The 20,697-nt window shown below is 44.3% G+C and overlaps 1 protein-coding gene across 1 annotated transcript in view; it reads left to right on the plus strand.

Annotated features, from left to right (window-relative positions):
• The window catches only part of WDR49 (WD repeat domain 49), a 112,840-nt gene that overhangs the window by 36,956 nt on the left and 55,187 nt on the right, over positions 1–20,697 (plus strand). Inside the window, exons 6-7 of the mRNA XM_056850068.1 lie at positions 3,870–4,018; positions 7,809–8,045. Coding sequence (XP_056706046.1) covers positions 3,870–4,018; positions 7,809–8,045 — 386 coding nt within the window. The remainder of the gene's footprint in view (positions 1–3,869; positions 4,019–7,808; positions 8,046–20,697) is intronic.

A 20,697-nucleotide genomic window follows, 5' to 3' on the forward strand; every position in this document is an offset into this window, starting at 1 on the left:
AGGCTTGGATTTCTCTCCCCCCCCCCCCACACGCACACCACTTCTTTCAGGTAGCTCCATTTTTTTTTGTCCTTAAATGCTTTTTTATGCGGCAGTTGGGTTTGGGGGGGAAGGAAATCTTCTCTCACGGGGAGCACTGCCAAGTAAGCCAATTACAGAGCAGCATTTAAAGGGGTGGGACCTGATTTGACCTTGGGAGACTGTTTTTCTGTATTCATGGTTCGTTTAGCACACAGTTTCATCCCTGATCATTCAAGCCAATGCATACAGTTTCCCCCAACCCGGGTTACTTTAACGTGCAATGAACCCAGGTCCAAGCAGGCAGACCCAACCCATGCATAAAAATCGTGGAGGAAGTGGAAGAATCAAGGGAGAATCAAACCGGCTTACAATCACCTTCCCTTCCCCTCCCCACAATTGACTCCTTGTGAGGTAGGTGGGGCTGAGAGAGAGTGACTTGCCCAAGGTGCTCCGTGTGTAGGAGTGGGGAAACAAATCCAGTTCCCCAGATTAGCCTCCGCTGCTCATGTGGAGGAGTGGGGAATCAAACCTGGTTCTCCAAATCAGAGTCCACAGTTCTTAACCACTACACCACATAGACAACATTGTTGTTATATTTCTAGATTTCCCACAGTAAATAGGTACAGTGTATAAATAACAATTATCATACAGGCCTTGACTATATGACTGGAAGCTGAAAGACCAGTGGTGCAATCCTAAACACTGTTATGCCCTTCTAAGTCCAATAAAGTAATGGGCTTTGAAGCATGTAACTGCTTAGGGATGTCACTGTAGCTGTATAAAAGAATGGTAAAGAGTGGGGTGCCAGGGTACCTTTTTACAGGAATTTAAATCCAGCTGTGACTAGACTCTAGGGGTGCCAAATGTCTGGATAAAAAATGTAGCCCTGTGTCTTAGAGGCTTAATAGAATGTTATTTTCCAGATGACATTATCTACCTCCCTACCATGAAAACTTTCAGCTGCCCGTTTCCTCACATTAAAAAGGTAAAGGTAAAGGTCCCCTGTGCAAGCTCCGGGTCATTCCTGACCCATGGGGTGACTTCACATCCCGGTGTTTTCTAGGCAGACTTTGTTTACGGGGTGTTTTGCCAGTGCCTTCCCCAGTCATCTTCCCTTTACCCCCAGCAAGCTGGGTGCTCATTTTACCAACCTCAGAAGGATGGAAGGCTGAGTCGACCTTGAGCCGGCTACCTGAAACTGACTCCCGTCGGGATCGAACTCAGGTCGTGAGCAGAGCGTGGACTGCAGTACTGCAGCGTACCACTCTGTGCCACGGGGCTCTTTTCCTCACATTAACCCTATATTAAAGGGACAGGACATTTTTAATCAGGCCTGTTTGCAACCCCATCAGACTTATCATGCTTACTAGAGTTCTTTGTAAGGAAGGTACACACTCCCAGTGGCCCTGTCCAGTGAAAGTGGCAATCGCATGGAGCACACGTTTGACAAAATGAGGTTGTCCTTTTCTAGGGCTGCATTTCCTACAGCAAATTGTAGTAAATTGTAGTGAGGTTGTAAAACAGGCCATTTACCTAGCAGTGGCCAGGTCTTCAATTTTCTAAACGCCGAGAGATGTATATATCTCTTTCATGTTTATGTCACCCTTCCTCCAAGGAGCTCAGGGCAGGATACCTCAGTTTTTCCCCTCACAACAATCCTGATAGTTAGATTAGCATGACGGCCTTTTTCTCACTCACACAGAGGGCCTACCACCCTCCACAACCTCTCTCCCACAGGTTGAGGGTTACAGGTCGGTCAGGGAGTCACACATTTACCACCCATCTTTTAAAATATAGAGAGAGCCATGACCATGTCACATACCAGGTCCTTCCTCTTACTCACAGAGATGCCAACAGACAGAGTAGCCCAGACCCCTTTAATAATTGCCCCTCACTCAGATGCTGCAGAGAGCTATTGGGGTTTGAGACTCAAACACTGTTTCATTCACACGCCACCACCATTTATTCGTAACCTAAATATATATTTAGACCAAGATCTTTGCTTATGCATGCATATGTGCGTGCTTCTTTCCCCGAGACAACCCACCCACAGGGTTACACAAACAAGGAGTTAACTTTTATTTCGAGTTTCAACATAAGAGTGGTGGTTTGGAGCGGAGGACTCTGACCTGGAGACCAGGGTTTGATTCCCAGCTCCTCCACATGAGTGGCGGATGCTAATCTGGCGGACTGGATTTGTTTCCCCACTCCTACACACGAAGCCAGCTGGGTGACCTTGGGCTAGTCACAGCTCTCTTAGAGCTCTCTCAGCCTCACCTACCTCACAGGGTGTCTGTTGTGGGGAGAGGAAAAGAAGGTGGTAGTAAGCCGGTTTGATTCTTCCTTCAGTGGTAGAGAAAGTCGGCTTATAAAAACCAACTCTTCTTCTTCTTCTTCTTCTTCTTCGTCTTCTTCGTCTTCTTCTTCTTCTTCTTCTTCTTCTTCTTCTTCTTCTTCCTCCTCCTCCTCCTCCTCCTCCTCCTTCATAGCACTGAAGAAAGTCAGGTAGAAGTTTCTTTTCAATTGAACTTTTGAACTGTTTCCCCTATTTCCAGCATTTGAGAGCCTTCCTTACAAACTGACACTTTTCAGCCATCTTTAAGCTGCTCTTCTCCACAGCTTCGCTCAGCCAGACTCACTCAGACCTTTCTAACCGCTGCCCTCAATTTTTGTAAGTGCTGTTTTCAACTGTCTCCCTGGCCACTCTTAGGGAGAGGCGAAACCTAACCTGTCCGCCTCAATTAGGTTGAGAGATAGAGGGCGTGTTGACAGGCTTAAGATCACCTAGAGTATGACCCTATCCAGGTTTCCTGAGAATCCTACTGAGGTCTGTTCAATGGGGCTTACTCTCAGGAAAGTGCAATGCTAGTGAGCTTCAGGGCACTGTCGTCTCCCCAGCCCTAGCTCAATACTTTAACCACTACATCACATGGCGCTTCATATTACTGTGGCACAAATGTGAGTGGATTTTCAGATAATCATAACCAGTGTGGCTTTCCCTGAGAAGTTCTACAAGCTGCTGTCTTGCAAGGGCTCTGAGAATCCTTATTCCCTTCATGAAACTCCAGTTCTCTGTATTTCTCAGGGGGGGAAACCATAATCGTTCAGCCAGTTTTGGGACTGAAGTGTGAATTGTTGCTCCTATTTTCTCACCACTGTCTCTGCAGCTCAGAAATGCCCAGAGGGTACCCTCTCCGTGGTGCCCTTCGTGAGTCAGATACGAATATAAGAGCACGAGGAACACCTGCTGACAGGAGGAATCTCAGTTTAGCGCTTTAAAAAAAAAGAAACTCATAAAGTCATACAGATGGAGTTCAACTTCATACAGATGTGAAACGGGGATGATAGGTAAAAAAGGGAACAAAGGGAGCCCGAGGGCCTCAAAACAGGGTGTTGAAGAAGAATAGATAAACAGAAAAACCAATAAAGAAATATTGCCAGGGATAGGAGAGGATGCTGCACAGTGTGGAGGCTTATCTAGTGTAGAACATCCTATACACTTCACGATGGTTTTGAAGAGAAAGTAGAAAGAGTAGGAAGATGGCTGATATAATAGCTAAAGCAAATTGCAGGACAGGGAAGGGCATGTAGATCCTATGCAAACCTCTAAAGGCACGCACAGTGGAGAACTGTCAAACATCCATTTCTGAACTGAAGCATACAGCTTAGGGCTGTTTAGCTTGGAAAGAAGGCTGTTAAGGGGAGACGTGAGAGAGGTCTATAAAATTATGCATGGTATGGAGAGAGTGGACAGGGAGAAGCTTTTCCCCAGTTGCTGCCACTGAGGTGTATTTATTGGTTTAGAAAGAATTTTTAAAATTGTTTTTTAACTTTTTCACTTGGAACAGCAACTGCAGGAGTCAATCGCCGTGTTTGCCTTTGGAACCCTTACGTTACCTCTAAATCCGCTGGAGTCCTGGAAGGCCATTCGGACAGTGTCGTAGCAGTCCAGTTCATTACTGAGCGCAAACTGCTTTTCAGCTTTGCAAAGGATAAGGTGGGTAGCAGCAAATTTGAGACGATTAGTTCTGGATTTCTAGGCATGGCTGATAAATAGGGTTGCCAACCTCCAGGTAGTAGCAGGAGACTGCACGGCTAGGACACCCTTTGCAACATAAACCAACATGCACATTTGATAGCAGTTTGTTTGGATTCATGATTTAGGCTTTTTGGTGCAGAGTACAGTTTACTTGGTGTATCATTCATACAGAGTAATAGTAGTATGTTGCATCTATATAGCATTTGCCATGTTTCAGAAAAGTGTTGTAATCTTTACAACTACCCTATAAAGTAGGCCAGTATTACACACACACCCCATACTTACAGATGCTTGATCCTTGTAGAATTCCAGCTGCAATTCAGGAAGATCTCCAGGCCCCACCTGGAGGTAAGTAACCCTAGTGCAGTCTTTCAACCCTATCCAAGTCTATGATTACTCCCCCACAAAACCCACTGAAGTGCTAATGAAAATATCTCCTTTATTCTCACTGTCAGGTTCAAATGAACCTGGTTTGGAAAACTTCCTGAGAAGCTACTGGGTGGCACCTGTCTGGATATAGTTGTGAAATATGCATACCTGAGGAGGGCAGGGTTTGGGGAAGGGAGGGACTTCAATGCCAGAGTCCAATTGCCAAAGCAGCCATTTTCTCCAGGTGAACTGATCTCTATTGGATGGAGATCAGTTGTAATAGCAGGAGATCTCCAGCTAGTTCCTGGCAGTTCGCATCCCCAGGATGAAGAGTCTGGGACTTTTCAGTTTAGAAAAGAGACGACTAAGGGGGGACATGATAGAGGTTTAAAAAATTATGTACGGAGGGGAGAATGTTGACAAAGAGAAATTTTTCTCCCTCTCCCCAAACACTAGAATTGATGGGCAGTAGATTCAAGATGGACAAAAGGAAATACTTCTTTACATAGTGAGTGATTAAAATATGGAATTTGCTGTTGGAGGATTTAGCATTGGCTACAGCTACAAACAACTTACCCTGTCCAGTGTCAGGCCATAACCCTATTTGGTTGGGGTGGAGGGAGCTCTCTCCCAGTGCTCACTGCCTGAGGTCATACCAGGGATTGAACTTGGGACCTTCTGCATACAAGGCATATGCTTTACCAATGAGCCATGGCCCCTCTCTTCATAGGGTTGCCAACCTCCAGGTGCTAGCTGGAGTTCTCCTGCTATGACAACTGATCTCCAGCCAATAGAGATCAGTTCAACTGGAGAAAATGGCCACTATGGCAATTGGATTCTATGGCATTGAAGTCCCTCCCCAAACCCTGCCCTCCTCAGGCTCCGCCCCCAAAACCTCCCACTGGTGGCAAAGAGGGACCTGGCAACCCTATCTCTTCATCTATGTGTCAGGCTGCTGTTAAGAGCCCACGGGAAGGTTTGAATGGAACCTTAAGCCTAGCTCTCTTGTTCTTTCTTGTTCCTTGTACACATCTGATACTGCAACCTAGATTTATGTCCCGAGAACCAAGGCAATAGCTCCTCATTCAGATTTGAACAGATTGCATTAGCCGGCTGCTATGACTCCCAATAGCTTTGCTAACATTGTTTTTCCCTTTGCTTGCTTTGCCATTATTTTTCTAACAAACAGTGCTGTGTTGTTGTTGGCACGAGCATGAATCTGTTTCACTTTGATGGATGAGCAGGCACCTGAGCTGGTTTTGGTATTTGCATACAATGCCCTTCTGCTCCGCTAGAGCAATCTCTAAATGACTGCCAGCCGAGCCAAATCAAACGTCTACTATTGCAATGCCATGTCGGACAAGAAACATAACCAGAAAGATAAAAGGCTTCCCTTTTCGAAGGCCTCGGTTGACAAGCGTATGAATTAGTGATCGGCTAATACTTCGTGATTGGCTAATACCTCATGTCTGGTAAGGCCTTCATTGGAAAGAGAATGACTGTTCATTTTAATATGGCCACTTCCATATTCAGAAACAAAGGTGCATTTCAGTCTGGGGATTTGAAAGTGAGGATTTCCATGAGGCATACAGAGGGGTGCCAACAGGGGCGGAGAAAATGTGTGGAAGGGCAGCTGAAGCTTTTCATGTCATGGAGGTAAATAACATCACCTGGTAAATAACATCCCATTAAGCCATTGTCGAGAGCCAGCATGGTGTAGTGGTTAAGAGCAGTGGTTTGGAGTGGTGGACTCTGATCTGGAGAACCAGGTTTTATTCCCCACTCCTCCACATGGGAGGCAGAGGCTAATCTGGTAATCTGGATTTGTTTCCCCGCTCCTACACATGAAGCCAGCTGGGTCACCTTGGGCTGGTCACAGTTCTCTTTGAGCTCTCTCAGCCCCACCTACCTCATAGGGTGTCTGTTGTGGGGAGGGGAAGGGAAGGTGATTGTAAGCCGGTTTAATTCTCCCTTAAGTGGTAGAGAAAGTCAGCATATCAAAACCAACTTTTCTTCTTCTTCTACACTGGAAAATGTGAAATGTGCCAAATGTAATTGCAGACATGCACATGATACATGTGTTCTCATCATGACTGTGAGCTGTGCACAATCCTCATGATCAGTTTGTGTGAAAAGGACAATAGTCACATATCTTTAATAAGTAGTAAATAAAGATAAATATTTGGAGTATAAGCACAGTTAGGTTCAGCAATGTTTAAGTAAATAGCAACAGAACAATGTTCATGTAAACTGATAACCTGAAGTAAGCACAAAATGTATGAATGGAAGTGTTTGTATATGTTTGTTCGTTTCTTTGCTTTTGAAAATGTTAATAAAATATCTTTTTTTTAAAAGGACAATTTTGCAGCTTCGGTATAGGTGAATGCATGCCTTCGAAAATCGGGGTTTCAGGTAGCACTTACAGTGGCTGGAAAATACACATTTTTCTAAACAAAATTGCATCGTTCATAAACAAAATTGCATCGTTCATACTTAGAGGACTGTGCATAGCACATTCTCCCAGTATATAAGATAGGAATGCCAAAAATGTAATACTCCAAAAGGGCTATTTGTGGTACCTTCATTAGGTAGTGTAAGCACCAAGTAGTTTCTAAGTATCTGTATAGTGCCTCTATGTTATCTGATGCTTGATTTTTTGGACATAAGTCTGTATAAAGAATTGGAAGGGGGTAGGACAGCCCAAACTAACCCAATCTCTTCAGATCTTGGAAGCTAAGCAGAGTCACCCCTGTTTTGTACTCAGATGGGAGACAGGCGGCAGAGATCAGTTCAGCTAGAGAAAATGGACACTTTGGAAGGTGGACTCTATGGCCATTTATGCATGGTCAATTTTGATGCTCGCTCAAAGCTCTTTTTTAAAATGTGACTTTAAAAATGCCTATTCACTGTCCGGACACAAAAGGAGAAATTACACACACACACTCACTCACTCACACTCACCTGCTCCTTTGTTCCTGGTTGCATAGCCATTAGCATGTGCATAGCAAATGTGCCGCTGTTGTTTTGCATGATTCCTTGAGGGGATTCTTCGTGGCAGTGGCGGAACTAACACAAACGGTTGCGTTATAGGGGCTCTTAAGTAATGCGAAGCAGGTATGCGCTGGCTTCACAGTCACTTCCGGAATGATGGTTCAGTGTGAAAAATTCAAAAAAATATGCGGGGCAATTCAGCCTGGACTGCGCTGCTAATTACCATGCATAAATGGCCTATGACATTATACCCCATTGAAGTCTCCCCAAACTGTGCCCTCCTCAGGCTCCAGTTCCCCCCCCCCAAAAAAAAAATAATCTCCAGGTATTTCCCAACCCGGAGCTGGCAACCCTATTCTGATTACTTCTCCTTTTTCACCCTGTGCAGGTGTTAAGGATCTGGGATATTCAGCACCAGCTTTGCATCCAGAGGATTGCTGGTTCCTTCCCCAAAAGCCTCGACTTCTATTCTCTGCTTTACTTTGATGAACCTCGCGGGCGTCTGTTCATCTCATTTAACAACCAATTGACATTACTGGAAATGGAGCCGGATACAGGCAAGAGCAGAGTCGCGAGTCACAGGAAAGCCGTTACCTGCGTTCTTTACAATTTGGTTTTCAAGCAGGTAAAAGAAAAAGAAAAAAGGAAAGGAAAAGGAAAACCCTTTTTGCATTAGTCAGATAAGCTGTTTGAATATCTGATTCGCTTTAATGGGATTTCAGCGAGCGCTGAATTGGGAAGAGAAATGATTTTGTGCTGATGCGAACTCATTATTGGCTTTTAGTGTGCTTGCTGGAAAGAAATGCGAGCATTGCGGAGTCCCGAGAGTTTTATTTCCCTGGCAAATGTCAGTGGATTCAATATATATCGGGTCAATTGACTTCAGCTCAGATCAAGGCACCAGGTACATGACATCGGTATAGCCAAAATGCAAGAAGAAGGATGAGCAGACCACGTGGCTAAAGGATTTATTCCTGTGGTCTTGTGGTGCCTGAAACCCTGTGGCGTTTTTCCTTCTTATGCAAATTCTAAGGTGGTTTTAGAGCTTCTCTGATAAACCCCCCTTGCAACTTTTCCTGGCTGTTTGAACGATTATCTCTTACTCAATCTTCTGTCTGGAAATGAATACCCCATCTCTCTGGCAGCTGCCAAACATATCTCGGCTGCACTAAAAACCCAAGCTACTGCCATTAACTCAGTGCCTGGTTAAATATCCTGTGATTCTGTTGCCATTTTAACTGTAATTTTAATTTGCTACCTTAAAATGTGCATTTGATATTATTTTTCTCAAAGTGACAAACGTTCCTTCTCAAATGGAATTTAATGATGGTTATGTTATTTTGTCTAAAAGCCGATGTGCTATATAGACTTCTGTGAACAAATGAATGAAGGATAAGCACCCTCCCTCCCCAACTGAGAGAGGTAGCAGGGGGTAGTGTTTACTCTTCCACAGCTTTCCTGTCATTAGCAGAGAGAAAGTGCAATCCTAAACTGAGTTATAAAGGTAAAGGTCCCCTGTGCAAGCACCGGGTCATTCTTGACCCATGGGGTGACGTCACATCTCAACGTTTTCTAGGCAGACTTTGTATACAGGGTGGTTTGCCAGTACCTTCCCCAGTCATCTTCCCTTTACCCCCAGCAAGCTGGGTACTCATTTCACCGACATCAGAAGGATGGAAGGCTGAGTCAACCTTGAGCCGGCTACCTGAAACCAACTTCCGTTGGGATCGAACTCAGGTCGTGAGCAGAGCTTGGCCTGCAGTACTGCAGCTGACCACTCTGTGCCACGGGTCACACCCTTCTAAATCCAGTGAAATCAATGAACTTAGATGGGTGTAGCTCTGCTGAGGACTGCATGGCTAAGACATCCTTTGCAACGTAAACCAACGTGCACATTTGATAGCAGTTTGTTTCGATTCATGATTTAGGCTTTTTGGTGCAGAGTACAGTTTACTTGGTGTATAATTCATACAGAGTAATAGTAGTATGTTGCATTTTTATAGCATTTGCCGTGTTTCAGAAATGTGTTATAATCTTTACAACTACCCTATAAAGTAGACCAGTATTACACTCCCCCCACCCCATACTTACAGATGGGACTGTCTGAAGCTTGATCCTTGTAGAATTCCAGCTGCAATTCGGGAAGATCTCCAGGCCACACCTGGAGGTAAGTAACCCTAGTGCAGTCTTTCGACCCTATCCAAGTCTATGATTACCTCCCCCCCCCAAAAAAAAACCCCTACTGAAGTGCTAATGAAAGGATCTCTTTTATTCTCACTTTCAGGTTCAAATGAACCTGGTTTGGAAAACTTCCTGAGAAGCTACTGGGTGGCACCTGTCTGGATATAGTTGTGAAATATGCATACCTGAGGAGGGCAGGGTTTGGGAAGGGAGGGACTTCAATGCCATAGAGTCCAATTGCCAAAGCACCCATTTTCTCCAGGTGAACTGATCTCTATCGGATGGAGATCAGTGGTAATAGCAGGAGATCTCCAGCTAGTACCTGGCAGTTGGCATCCCCAGGCTGAAGAGTCTGGGACTTTTCAGTTTAGAAAAGAGACGACTAAGGGGGGACATGATAGAGGCTTATAAAATTATGCACGGAGTGGAGAATGTTGACAAAGAGAAATTTTTCTCCCTCTCCCCAAATACTAGAATTGATGGGCAGTAGATTCAAGATGGCAAAAGGAAATACTTCTTTACATAGTGAGTGATTAAAATGTGGAATTTATTGTTGGGGAGACACTCCTTCAGTGTTACTCCTCTGAAGATGCCTGCCACAGCTGCGGGCAAAACGTCAGGAAAGAAAATACCAAGACCACGGTTACAGAGCCCGGATAACCTACAAGAACCAATGCTGTTGGAGGATTTAGCAATGGCCTCCTCAGGCTCCACCCCCAAAATCTCCAGGTATTTCCCAAGCTGGAGCTAGCAACCCTAAGCATAACTAAGCCAGTGCCTCATTTTTGCAGGTACCTTTCCCTTAAAGTGACCTTGCAGCGTGGTGGCCCAGGATCATGATGACATATTTTATAATAAAACGTGTTGGTTAAATGCAAAGCCACTTGGTATGCCGGTGGAGTGCTGTTTGTCTGCGCTGCGGCCTTTGCAATAGGAGCATGACCAGAATCTCAACGAAGAGCCATCCTCGATAGACAGGGAAAGGCCTGTGTGATTGATTTCTCTTCCTCCCCCCTTTTCCTTTAGCTGAGCCCAAGTAGCATTTTTTAATCTCTGGATTGAGATTCAGCTACAGCTGAAGACGTCTTGGTAACACACACTGCAGGGTGATATGGAAGATCATCAACATTTTCTTAACACAAACGCTCAAGACCCTGTGATTTTTTTCATTTCGTATGGATGAGCGCACAAATCATGCAGCCCAGTTGGACAAAAGTAATAGATACGTTGCATGCTGTCAAGGAAAGAGCTCTACAATTTAACAAATTAAGCCTTAACTTTGGCTACAGTCCTGTGTACGTTCGGTTGGGAATAAGTCCTGTTTAACTGAGTGAAAATTAAAGTTGAACAACACATTATGGGTTTCCAATGGCTGTGTCTAGATTCCCTGAATTTACTTTTAGTCAGACACATGTAGGCTTGCTAGGTTCCCACTAGGGCAGGAGGCCTTTTTCCAGCAAGCCCCATTGACTTCCACCACACTGAGCAGAAAAATTAAACAACAAAAATCAGCGATGGCACTAAGGATGCTACATCACTTCTGGGTAAAACCTGCAAGTGATACAGGGTAGCTCTAGGGATTGCCAGAACCTCTGTGGTTTCACCATAGTATTTCCAGCAATCCCTAGAAATACCCATTGTCATGTCTAAGTTTTACCCAAAAGAGATACAGCAACTAGGGTTGTGCAAAAAAAAAAAAAAAAAGCAAATGCTTCTCTATGGAGGAGGGGGTCAAACCCTTCTGGACCCCATAAAATTGGACCCCCTGTCCCAAACTTTACCAAACTTTGGGGTTCATGCAAGAGAGTCCCTTGAAGCTACATTGTGAACTTGGTGACTCTTTCTTCAAAAATGCCCCCCCCCCGAGAATTTTAGAAGTACTCACTTTTCACAGTTTATAACGGTCGCCTGCTTTCTCACTCAAGAATTGTGGGAAAACTCATTTCCCATGAATGTTTGCAATGATCCTACACAATTGTGCATACCCGTTGCAAGCATTCATGGGAAAGTGAGTTTTCCCATGAATCTTGGGATGGATGCAGCCATCACAAACTGTGAAAAGTGAGTAAAAATTCTCCCAGGGGGTCATTTTTGAAGGTAGAGTCACCAAATTCACAGCATAGCTTCAAGGGACTCTCCTTGCATGAACTCCAAAGTTTGGTAAAGTTTGGGACAGGGGGTCTGATTTTATGGAGTTCAGAAGGGGTCACCCCATCCTACATAGAGAAGTATGCTGAAGTTTACAATGCTTCTCTATGGTGGAGGGGGTCAATCCCTTCCGGACCCCATAAAATTGGACCCCCTGACACAACCATCATCAAACTTTGGGGTTCGTGCAAGGAGAGTCCCTTGAAGCTACCTTGAAAATTTGTGAACTCTACCTCCCAAAATGCCTCCCCCAGAAGTCATTAAAAAAATTCCCATAGGGAAAAGCCTGGGGACAACCAAAGCGGAAAAAAGCCGAATACCTATTTGGCTGATTCGGCAATCAGCTATTCAGCTTCTGCTTTATTCCAAGGTTTCCCTTTCCTTTATCCTTTATCCCTTAGAAGCTCCTTGATCCATTGATCTTGAGCAGCATATATCTAATATTCCAAGGTTTTGGTATTTGATAAAACCCAAATATTGCTGAAACGGCTAATTTTGGGTTTATTTTCGGTTTATCGATATGCACAACCCTACCAGCAACATTGCTGATGGTGCATGCACCCCTTATGCCCCTGCCCCTAGCCTTCCTGCTGGTTGCCATGCTTGGCTGGCAACCCTATGTCACCTGCAAGTTATCTTGATGGGAATTTAATTTCCAAGCATGTGTGGGATCCAGTTTGGATTGGGACCATGGCATATGGGCATATGAGGAAAAGATATTTCTGCCTTCCTGCATGCATCATTTCCAGGTGTAAAATGACCTGGGGGTGCAATTCAACCCATAGGGATGGGATTGCAGGTAGAGCCTATGAGTACACACATGTACCACTAATGGGAACTGATCTCTGTAGTCTGGAGATCAGTTGTAATTCTGGAATACCTCCAGCCCCCACCTGGAGGCTGGCAACCCTAAAGGGGTCAAATATATCCTCTGGGGCCATTTCAGGTTGGAACAATGCCACAGTGGGGAAGGCTGAAACCCTTTACCCTGCATGCCACATTCCTGACCCTCACTGGGCTTGTGTACATTTGGGAATTAGGTTCCCTGTGGGAAACTCCCGGCTGATCTCTGAATAAAAGCCTTTGGGGTGGACCCTGGGGGAAGACACATGGAAAACATAACATGTAGTTAGGCCTTGTAATGAGAAACTGAAACTGGTTTTGCAACACTGACTGACAGCCTTTGCTGTGTGCAAGCACAGATTATGATCCTTTTGATGCTCCTGAACCACCACAGGCGTTGGTCATAAATTGGCTTGGGAGTAAAGGCCAGCTAGGGCCATAGGGTTGCCAACCTCCAGGTACTAGCTGGAGATCTCCTGCTATTACAACTGATCTCCAGCTGATAGAGATCAGTTCCCCTGGAGAAAATGGCCACTTTGGCAACTGGACTCTATGGCATTGAAGTTCCTCCCCTCCCCAAAGCCCACCCTCCTCAGGCTCCACCCCAAAAAAAACCCTGACGGTGGTGAAGAGGGACCTGGCAACCCTATACAGCCATGAGCTGTGCCAAAAGAGTCCCCCCCCCATGACTCTTTTGGCATTTGAAAAGATGTGGGGGAGGGGTGGAAAGATCTCTGTGCTGTGGGCCTGATCCTGTAATCGCTTTCAAATAGCAATGGTGATCTCGTGGTAGCGACCAGTTCTCTGTCACAGTTTGGCTCTAAGAGCCACTGCTCCGTTGCTGAGCGTTTTGTAGCAGTCAGTTCTGTGATTTATGCGGATAGATTTCTTTTTATTGGATTTTATGCAGCTGCTTCATTTTGGGGGATAATTTTATTGGCATACTGTTATTTTAGTGCTTCATAAAGCCCTCTTGCAGGCTGTCTTTTACAGTGGATCAATATCTTAAATATCAGAAGAGACTCTCCTTAAAGGCCAAGTTCCAAGCCACCAGAAGATCCATGATTGGGATACCCTGCAGGTTTTTTTTTTTTAAGGGACTAGAAGCAGTCACTGAAGGAGAGGGGCTGATCAGGATTGAGGCCACAGCACTGGAGGGAGGAAACAGGCCGAGTTATTCTTTGTCATTTTCCCGACAGTCTTCAAAATCAGCCCTGAGCAGACTGCTTGGCAAGAGCCAAAGCAGAAAGCCGAATCTTCTCACAAGTATTAAGTAGCTAATGGAATCTCTTGAAGAAATGTTGCTTAACTTAGGCGTTTTTTGGCTTTGTCTTCACTTTCTGCCAGTTTATCTTGGAGACTTTCAGCTGTGGAGTACTTCCCCTTACTGCTGTGTGCTGAGGCTGTAAGGTTTTTTTTTTTTAAATGACCTGTTTGTTTCCACTATGAGTTGTGCCTTCATTTCTGTCAGAGGGGGGGGGGGGGAATGGCTGTTCTCTACATTCTGATTTTGCAAAAATCCCTTGAGGATTCTTCCAGACTGAAAGATCGAGGTGCGATTGATTTTATATACCAATCAAACGTGCCATAGCACAAGCCGTTATTGCAGCTTGCTTGCATCCAGTGAAACCAGAAGAGAAAGAAGAATCCCCACGTGAGAGTTAATGTCTCTGTTAGAGATACCAGAGAGACCCAGAGGGAGTCCTCAATGAAGAAAACAATGGAAGGAGATAGAAAAAGCCTCATGCACAGGCCACGAGACAGGGATGTGTCAAGGCTAACCCAGGAGATACAGGGACCGGGCAAGCTGGTAATGAAGATATTTTACCAGGGCCATGTGCATTGTGCACGTTTCTCTTTGGGCAACGACTAGGGTTGCCAAACTTCATGTACTTACTCCATATAATGGTTTCTGAGAGTAATCATTCTTAATAATGCATAAGATAAATCAAGTCCATACTTGGAATGGATACCAAAACATATTCAAGAATCACAATTCTCTTATGTGTTGCAATGTCCATATCCTGTTGGAACAGTATAGTTACATACTTATGCAAAGAAGATTCCACTGGATTCCAAATAGTAGAAGACTATATCTTTTCCTTCAAATGATCCACCTTACAGCCACATAAGGATTGTCCCAATTGAAGAAGCCCCAGCGGTGAAATTAGTACAGTACCGGAAACCCATCTCATGGAATCCAGTGGCATCTTCTTTGCATAAGTGTGTGACTATACTGATCCAATAGGAGATGGACATTGCAACACATAAGAGAATTGTGATTCTTGCTGTATATATTTTGGTATCCATTCCATGTATGGACTTGATTTATCTTATGCATTGTTAAGAATGATTAACCTCCAGGTACTAGCTGGAGATCTGCTATTACAACTGATCTCCAGCTGATAGATATCAGTTCACCTGGAGACAATGAGCAATTGGACTCTACGGCAATGGTCCCTCCCCTCCCCAAACCAAGCCCTCCTCAGGCTTCGCCCCAAAAACCTCCTGCCAGTGGTGAAGAGGGACCTGGCAACCCTAGCAACAACACAGAATGGGCACTTCCAGTGTTCCTTGTTATATAATGCACTGCAGAAATCAAGGGCTCTTTCAATTACTTTGGCTGTCCTGGGAAGACCCTGTTTCCCAAGACGAATGGGGCTTTCAGGACCTGGAGGACTAAATCGAGAGAGCACGCATGGTTGGCCCTGCTGCTTGAGATAGCGAAGGAGGCACAGCCAGGGAGGACTTCCCCAATGGATTCTCTGCTCTGCACTCTGGGTGAGTCATGGGAGGAGAAGAAACCGAATATTGTGTTAAGCCTCTTCTATTCGATCTATGGTACAATGGATTCCAGCGACTGCATCAGCGCTTGGCAGTGGCCTCTCAGCAGTTCCTGGGCAGTGGTTCAACTAATGTGAACGGAAATGGAAAACGGTAAATACTTGAAGGAATGTCATCACATTGCCACAACACAAGAAAGACCCCATCAAGGGTCCAGCCAATTGTCGAGGAATCACCCCTATCTAAATTACAAATGCATTATTGTGGTAAAATCTTCAGTGGCTAGGTCAAAGGATTTATGAGATGCATATGTACAGAAGAACTCTGTGTCTGAGTTCAATCAAGATGACAAGCTATGGTTAATAAGGCTTGGTGTGATGTCTGGTGTTATAAACCATGGTTTATAATTGTCTGGCAAACCCCATTGTTTTTTTAATGTCGTCTAAAAGACTTGTGACCATGGGTTACTGGTTGTCTAAACTGACAACCATTATCATGGTACTTACTCCATCTCCAGAGAGTAGAGTAAATTTTTGAACTTGTGAAGCCAAGTGCTGAAAAGATGGAAAACAAAAAACAAACAAAAAAAGCAACTCTAAAACTATGGTTGGTATGTGAAGCTCAAATAGGTTGAGAACTAAAATATCCTAGCAATCACCAGCACAATGAGGATTTCCCCTGCATTCTTTTTCTTCTCAGAGCAGTTGATGTTAGAGTTTGGAAGACCCTCATGGACAAAAGCCACCAGCATTAGAGGCTACAGTAAGGATGAAGAATTTAATGTGACTGTTCCTTCCAGCCAACAGAACCTCAAAAATTCCATGATGCAGGAGAGAGTAATTTCTCTGTCTCCCCTCTTCGCATCCCTGCCTTAGCATGGCTTTTTTTAAAATAAGGACACATGAACTCTTAAAGCTGCCTTAGACCATTGCTCTATCTCTCCAGTTTATTCTATATTTTAAAAAAAGAGTCCGTAAAGCACAGTGGCTTGTTGGAATTATGCAAGGTAGGCCCAATACAATGTCCAGTAACATGCAATACATATATAAACACAATTCAGAACCTGAAGGTTCACATAATAAAAGGATAGCTACATGGGAGTCCAGTAGCGCTTAGAGACCAAATTTTTTTTGGAGGTGTAAGCTTTTGAGAGCCAAAGCTCCCTTCATCAGATTACAAGTAGCTATTTGTATCTGAGTATGGGAGTTTTGCCTCTTGAAAGCTTACACCCTGAAAATCTTGTGGTTATCTACTGCAGCTCTTCTACTGCAGACCAACATAACCATGTTGGTTATAACCATACCCTACTGAAATGATAAAAGGATGGAATTAATACATTTAAAAAGTTATCTAACAGAGCCCAGTGGTGCAGAGTGGTAAGCTGCAGTACTGCAGTCAAAAGCTCTGCTCACAACCTGAGTCCCATCCTAATGGAAGTTGGTTTCAGGTAGCCGGCTCAAGGTTGACTCAGCCTTCCATCCTTCTGAGGTCGGTAAAATGAGTACCCAGCTTGCTTGGGGTAAAGTGTAGACGACTGGGGAAGGCAATGGCAAACCACCCCGTAAACATAGTCTGCCTGGTAAACTTCTGGATGTGACATCACCCCATGGGTCAGTAATGACCCAGTGCTTGCACAGGGGACTACCTTATGGCTACTATCATGATTGGTATTGTCTACTCTGACTGATGGCAGCTCTCCAGGTTCTCAGACGGTGGTGTTTCACATCACTTACTGCCTGATTCTTTTAGCTGGAGATGCTGGGGTTTGAACCTGGAATATTCTGCTTGCAAAGCAGATACTCTATCATTGAGCCACAGCCCCTTCCCGCTTTCCACTGGCAATTGGTACAATACAACCCATAGTTAAGAAAGGTCATAGTTTGATATGATGTCTGAACTGAGCCTCTGGCTTTTGAGCCACCTGGAGTTCCTGTATGGTAGGAAAGGGGCTAATAAATGCTTTAATCAATTAAATAAATATATATCATAAAAGCAAGGAGTATAGTAAAGGAACAAATTCTCTCTCATATGACTAGTAAAAATGTATACCAGATATGGGTAAATGCCTGTACACCATATTTCTAGGCTTTGCTTGTTCATTTGGTTTTCCAGGCAGAGAGAGATAATTTATGACTTCCTAAAAGCAGATGGAACTCCAGAGAAATGCATTTCACTAATAAAAGAAATGGAATCTGGATCCGCTGCTTCATTGTGCAAAATGTCCAAGTGGTCCAAAAATTAAATGTGAAAATTGAACTTAGACAGAGATCAGTTTACGGGGCAATGCTATTCAATTATGTAATTGGCAAAAATAGTGTGGAGGTTAATAAGAGAATTGGACAACCAGCTGGTGATGTGTCCAAGCTGGGTAAATATAGCACATAATGCAGATACAGCACATATTGAGTTGTAGAGCTGGCATGGAACTTTCTGGAGCTACAAAATGCTGTAAACGCAATATGAAATTATGGTGTGAGTCTGGGCTTTTTGTCCATGTGGGTCTAAGTCAAGTGGCTTTTTGTCTACAGGAGTCTCACAAAATCTAGCATCACCTTTTCAGGAATCAAAAGGGGCTTCCGGGGAAGGAGCGTGCTTGCAGTTGCTGGGATAAAACCTAGATCTCAAGCCATGGTTTGAGCTTCACATGCAAACCATGGTTTAAAGTCACTTGTCTGCTTGCATTTTCCATGTTTTTAGCATTCAGCATCAATTAAGAGGGGGTGTAGAATGGTATAGTATAGCAAGGGTTGCCAACCGCCAGGTACTAGCTGGAGATCTCCCACTATTACAAGTGATCTCCAGCCAGTGGAGATTAGTTCACCTGGAGGAAGGCAATGGCAAACCACCTCTGCTTAATCACTTGCCTTCAGAATCCCTTGCTGGGGTCGCCATAAGTCAGCTGTGACTCGATGGCACTTTACACACACATCAAGAAATTTTACTTGCTTCCTCCAACTCCCTCCCCCAAACAGCAGTACATTAAGAGCTAGTAAAAAATATAGTGCCAGGTGTGTGTGTGAAATTCTATATGTCTGCAGCCTGTGTTGTATTCTTATGTGTATCAAGCACCAGGCATCTGAATAAGTGTGACAGCAGAAGGTGAAATATACGGTAGCTGCAAATTCTTAGGCCATAAGCTCCCTTCCCACTGGCAGGATAAAATCACAAATGAGAGACTGTAAAAAGACTGATATTTTCATGAGCTGAGAGTGCACAAAGATAAAAGTCAAGGGTCATCTCACATTTTACATGTGAGCCAGCGTGGTGTAGTGGTTAAGAGCAGTGGTTGAGAGTGGTGGACTCTGATCTGGAGAACCAGGTTTGATTCCCCACTCCTCCACATGAGCAGCAGAGGCTAATAGGGTGAACTGGATTTGTTTCCCCACTTCTCCACATGAAGCCTTGGGTGACCTTGGGCTACTCATACTCTCTCAGCCCCACCCACCTCACAGAGTGTCTGTTGTGGGGAAGGGAAGGTGATTTTAAGCCAGTTTGATTCTACCTTAAGTGGTAGAGAAAGTCAGCATATAAAAACCAACTTCTTCTATGCTGGAAAATGTGAAATGTGCCAAATGTGATTGTAAACATGTGCATGATATATGTATACTCAGCAGAGACCTGTGACGGGCCACAGCTCCCTGCTGAGTGCATGCTCTGTGTCATACTTGGCTTGGCCTCAGCTTAATGAGCAAATAGCCATCAAGTCACCAGCAGAAGTGCAAACAGGACATTTAAAGTGGATTGAATGTATTCTTGGTGTGACAGTGGCTGGCTGGTACAATCGATATCAGTGAGCGAGCAATCCTTGAGCTGGAGGCACTGAAGAAGAAGCAGCCGAGCAGGATGGAAACAATGAAGGAAGATGTGAAGGACAGTGTTGCAAACGAAAAGTGGGAAATGTATGACGGTCAAAAAGGTCATGGCTCTAACAAGCACCCCGGACTGTAAATAGCTGGCAGCAGAAATGAATGCCAGAGGTTGGCTATAAGGGAGGAAGTGAGGATGGGCACAACAGAGAGAGTGCGTACATATGATAGATGTGCATCTTGTATAGGTCAAACGTTCTTCATGAGAAGAGAATAGGGCTAAGAAGGAAGAGGCAGAAAACCAGTCTCCTCCCAAGCAAATAATACCCATGTCATTTCTGTGTTTAGGTATAAAACCTGTCCCATCTCAAACAGTTCAGAGATGGCACAAATCTGAAATGAGCTGAGCGGAATAAGATTTCATTGAATTAAATGAATTGTCCCCTTCCTTTCCTAACTCATCTGCTCTGAGCCTGACTTGAAAGCCTGGAATGGGCGGCATAAAAGTTGGATATATAAATAAATAAACAAACTGCAAAGTTCGCCAAGATACTTCTGAAAGGTTCTCAGGCTTGGGTGATGATGATGAGTCTATAACTGGGTGTGGGTGCTATAAAATAGGGAGCAGCCCCCAAGAAGGCTTTACAACTTCCCTCAAAGGAACACATAATTCCTATGTCACCTAAGGCATCTTTCTCCCCAGGCTAGCCCGATCTCATCAGATCTCAGAAACTAAGCAGGGTCGGCCCTGGTTAGTATTTGGATGAGAAGCCACCAAGGAATTCCAGGGTTGCTACGCAGAAGAAGGCAATGGCAAACCACCTCTTGCCTTGAAAACCTGAATGGGTCACCATAAGTCAGCTGTGACTTGACAATACTTTACACACACACACACATGGAGCTTTGACTCTTGAAAACTTATACCCTGGAATATCTGTTGATCTTTAAGGGGCTACTGGATTCAATTCTTGCTCTTGTACTGCAGACCAACATGGCTCCCCACTTGATATAATCATAAAGACAGTCAGCCCCATCATACAATGTTATTCAGCCTGAGTAAGCTTACCATCTACTGAACCTTCTTCAATCAAGGCTGGATGCTGAGATGTTCTATTTCACTCCAACCTCCATCCCTTTCTATTAGAAGTAGTGCAACCTCCCTTCGAGTTTAAGTTGCCAGCCAGAAAAAGAAGAAAAGAGAAGCCAACTAGAAAAACAAAATGGCAAGTGTGTCATGCTGAGCCTGAGCGGCCACACAATAAAAGTACCCTTCGGTACAAACTTCAGATTGGTCCTTTTCTGTCACCGCCAAGAGCAAGACACAGGTGGTTTAATTTCGACTACCTCCATGCAATGACAAATGCTTTCACTGCAGTCTCCTTACTCCTTTGAAGGAGAGTCTAAAATAGAAGAGACCGCTGGTAATGCTTCTATTATTAAAAGCTCTTTGGGGTGGCAATTAAAATTCTACTTGGGCACCATTTGTAATGATGCTTTTAAGGCTTTAGAGGAGCG

This window comes from Euleptes europaea, chromosome 5 (genome assembly GCF_029931775.1).
Source record: "Euleptes europaea isolate rEulEur1 chromosome 5, rEulEur1.hap1, whole genome shotgun sequence".
Lineage (NCBI taxonomy): Eukaryota > Metazoa > Chordata > Lepidosauria > Squamata > Sphaerodactylidae > Euleptes > Euleptes europaea.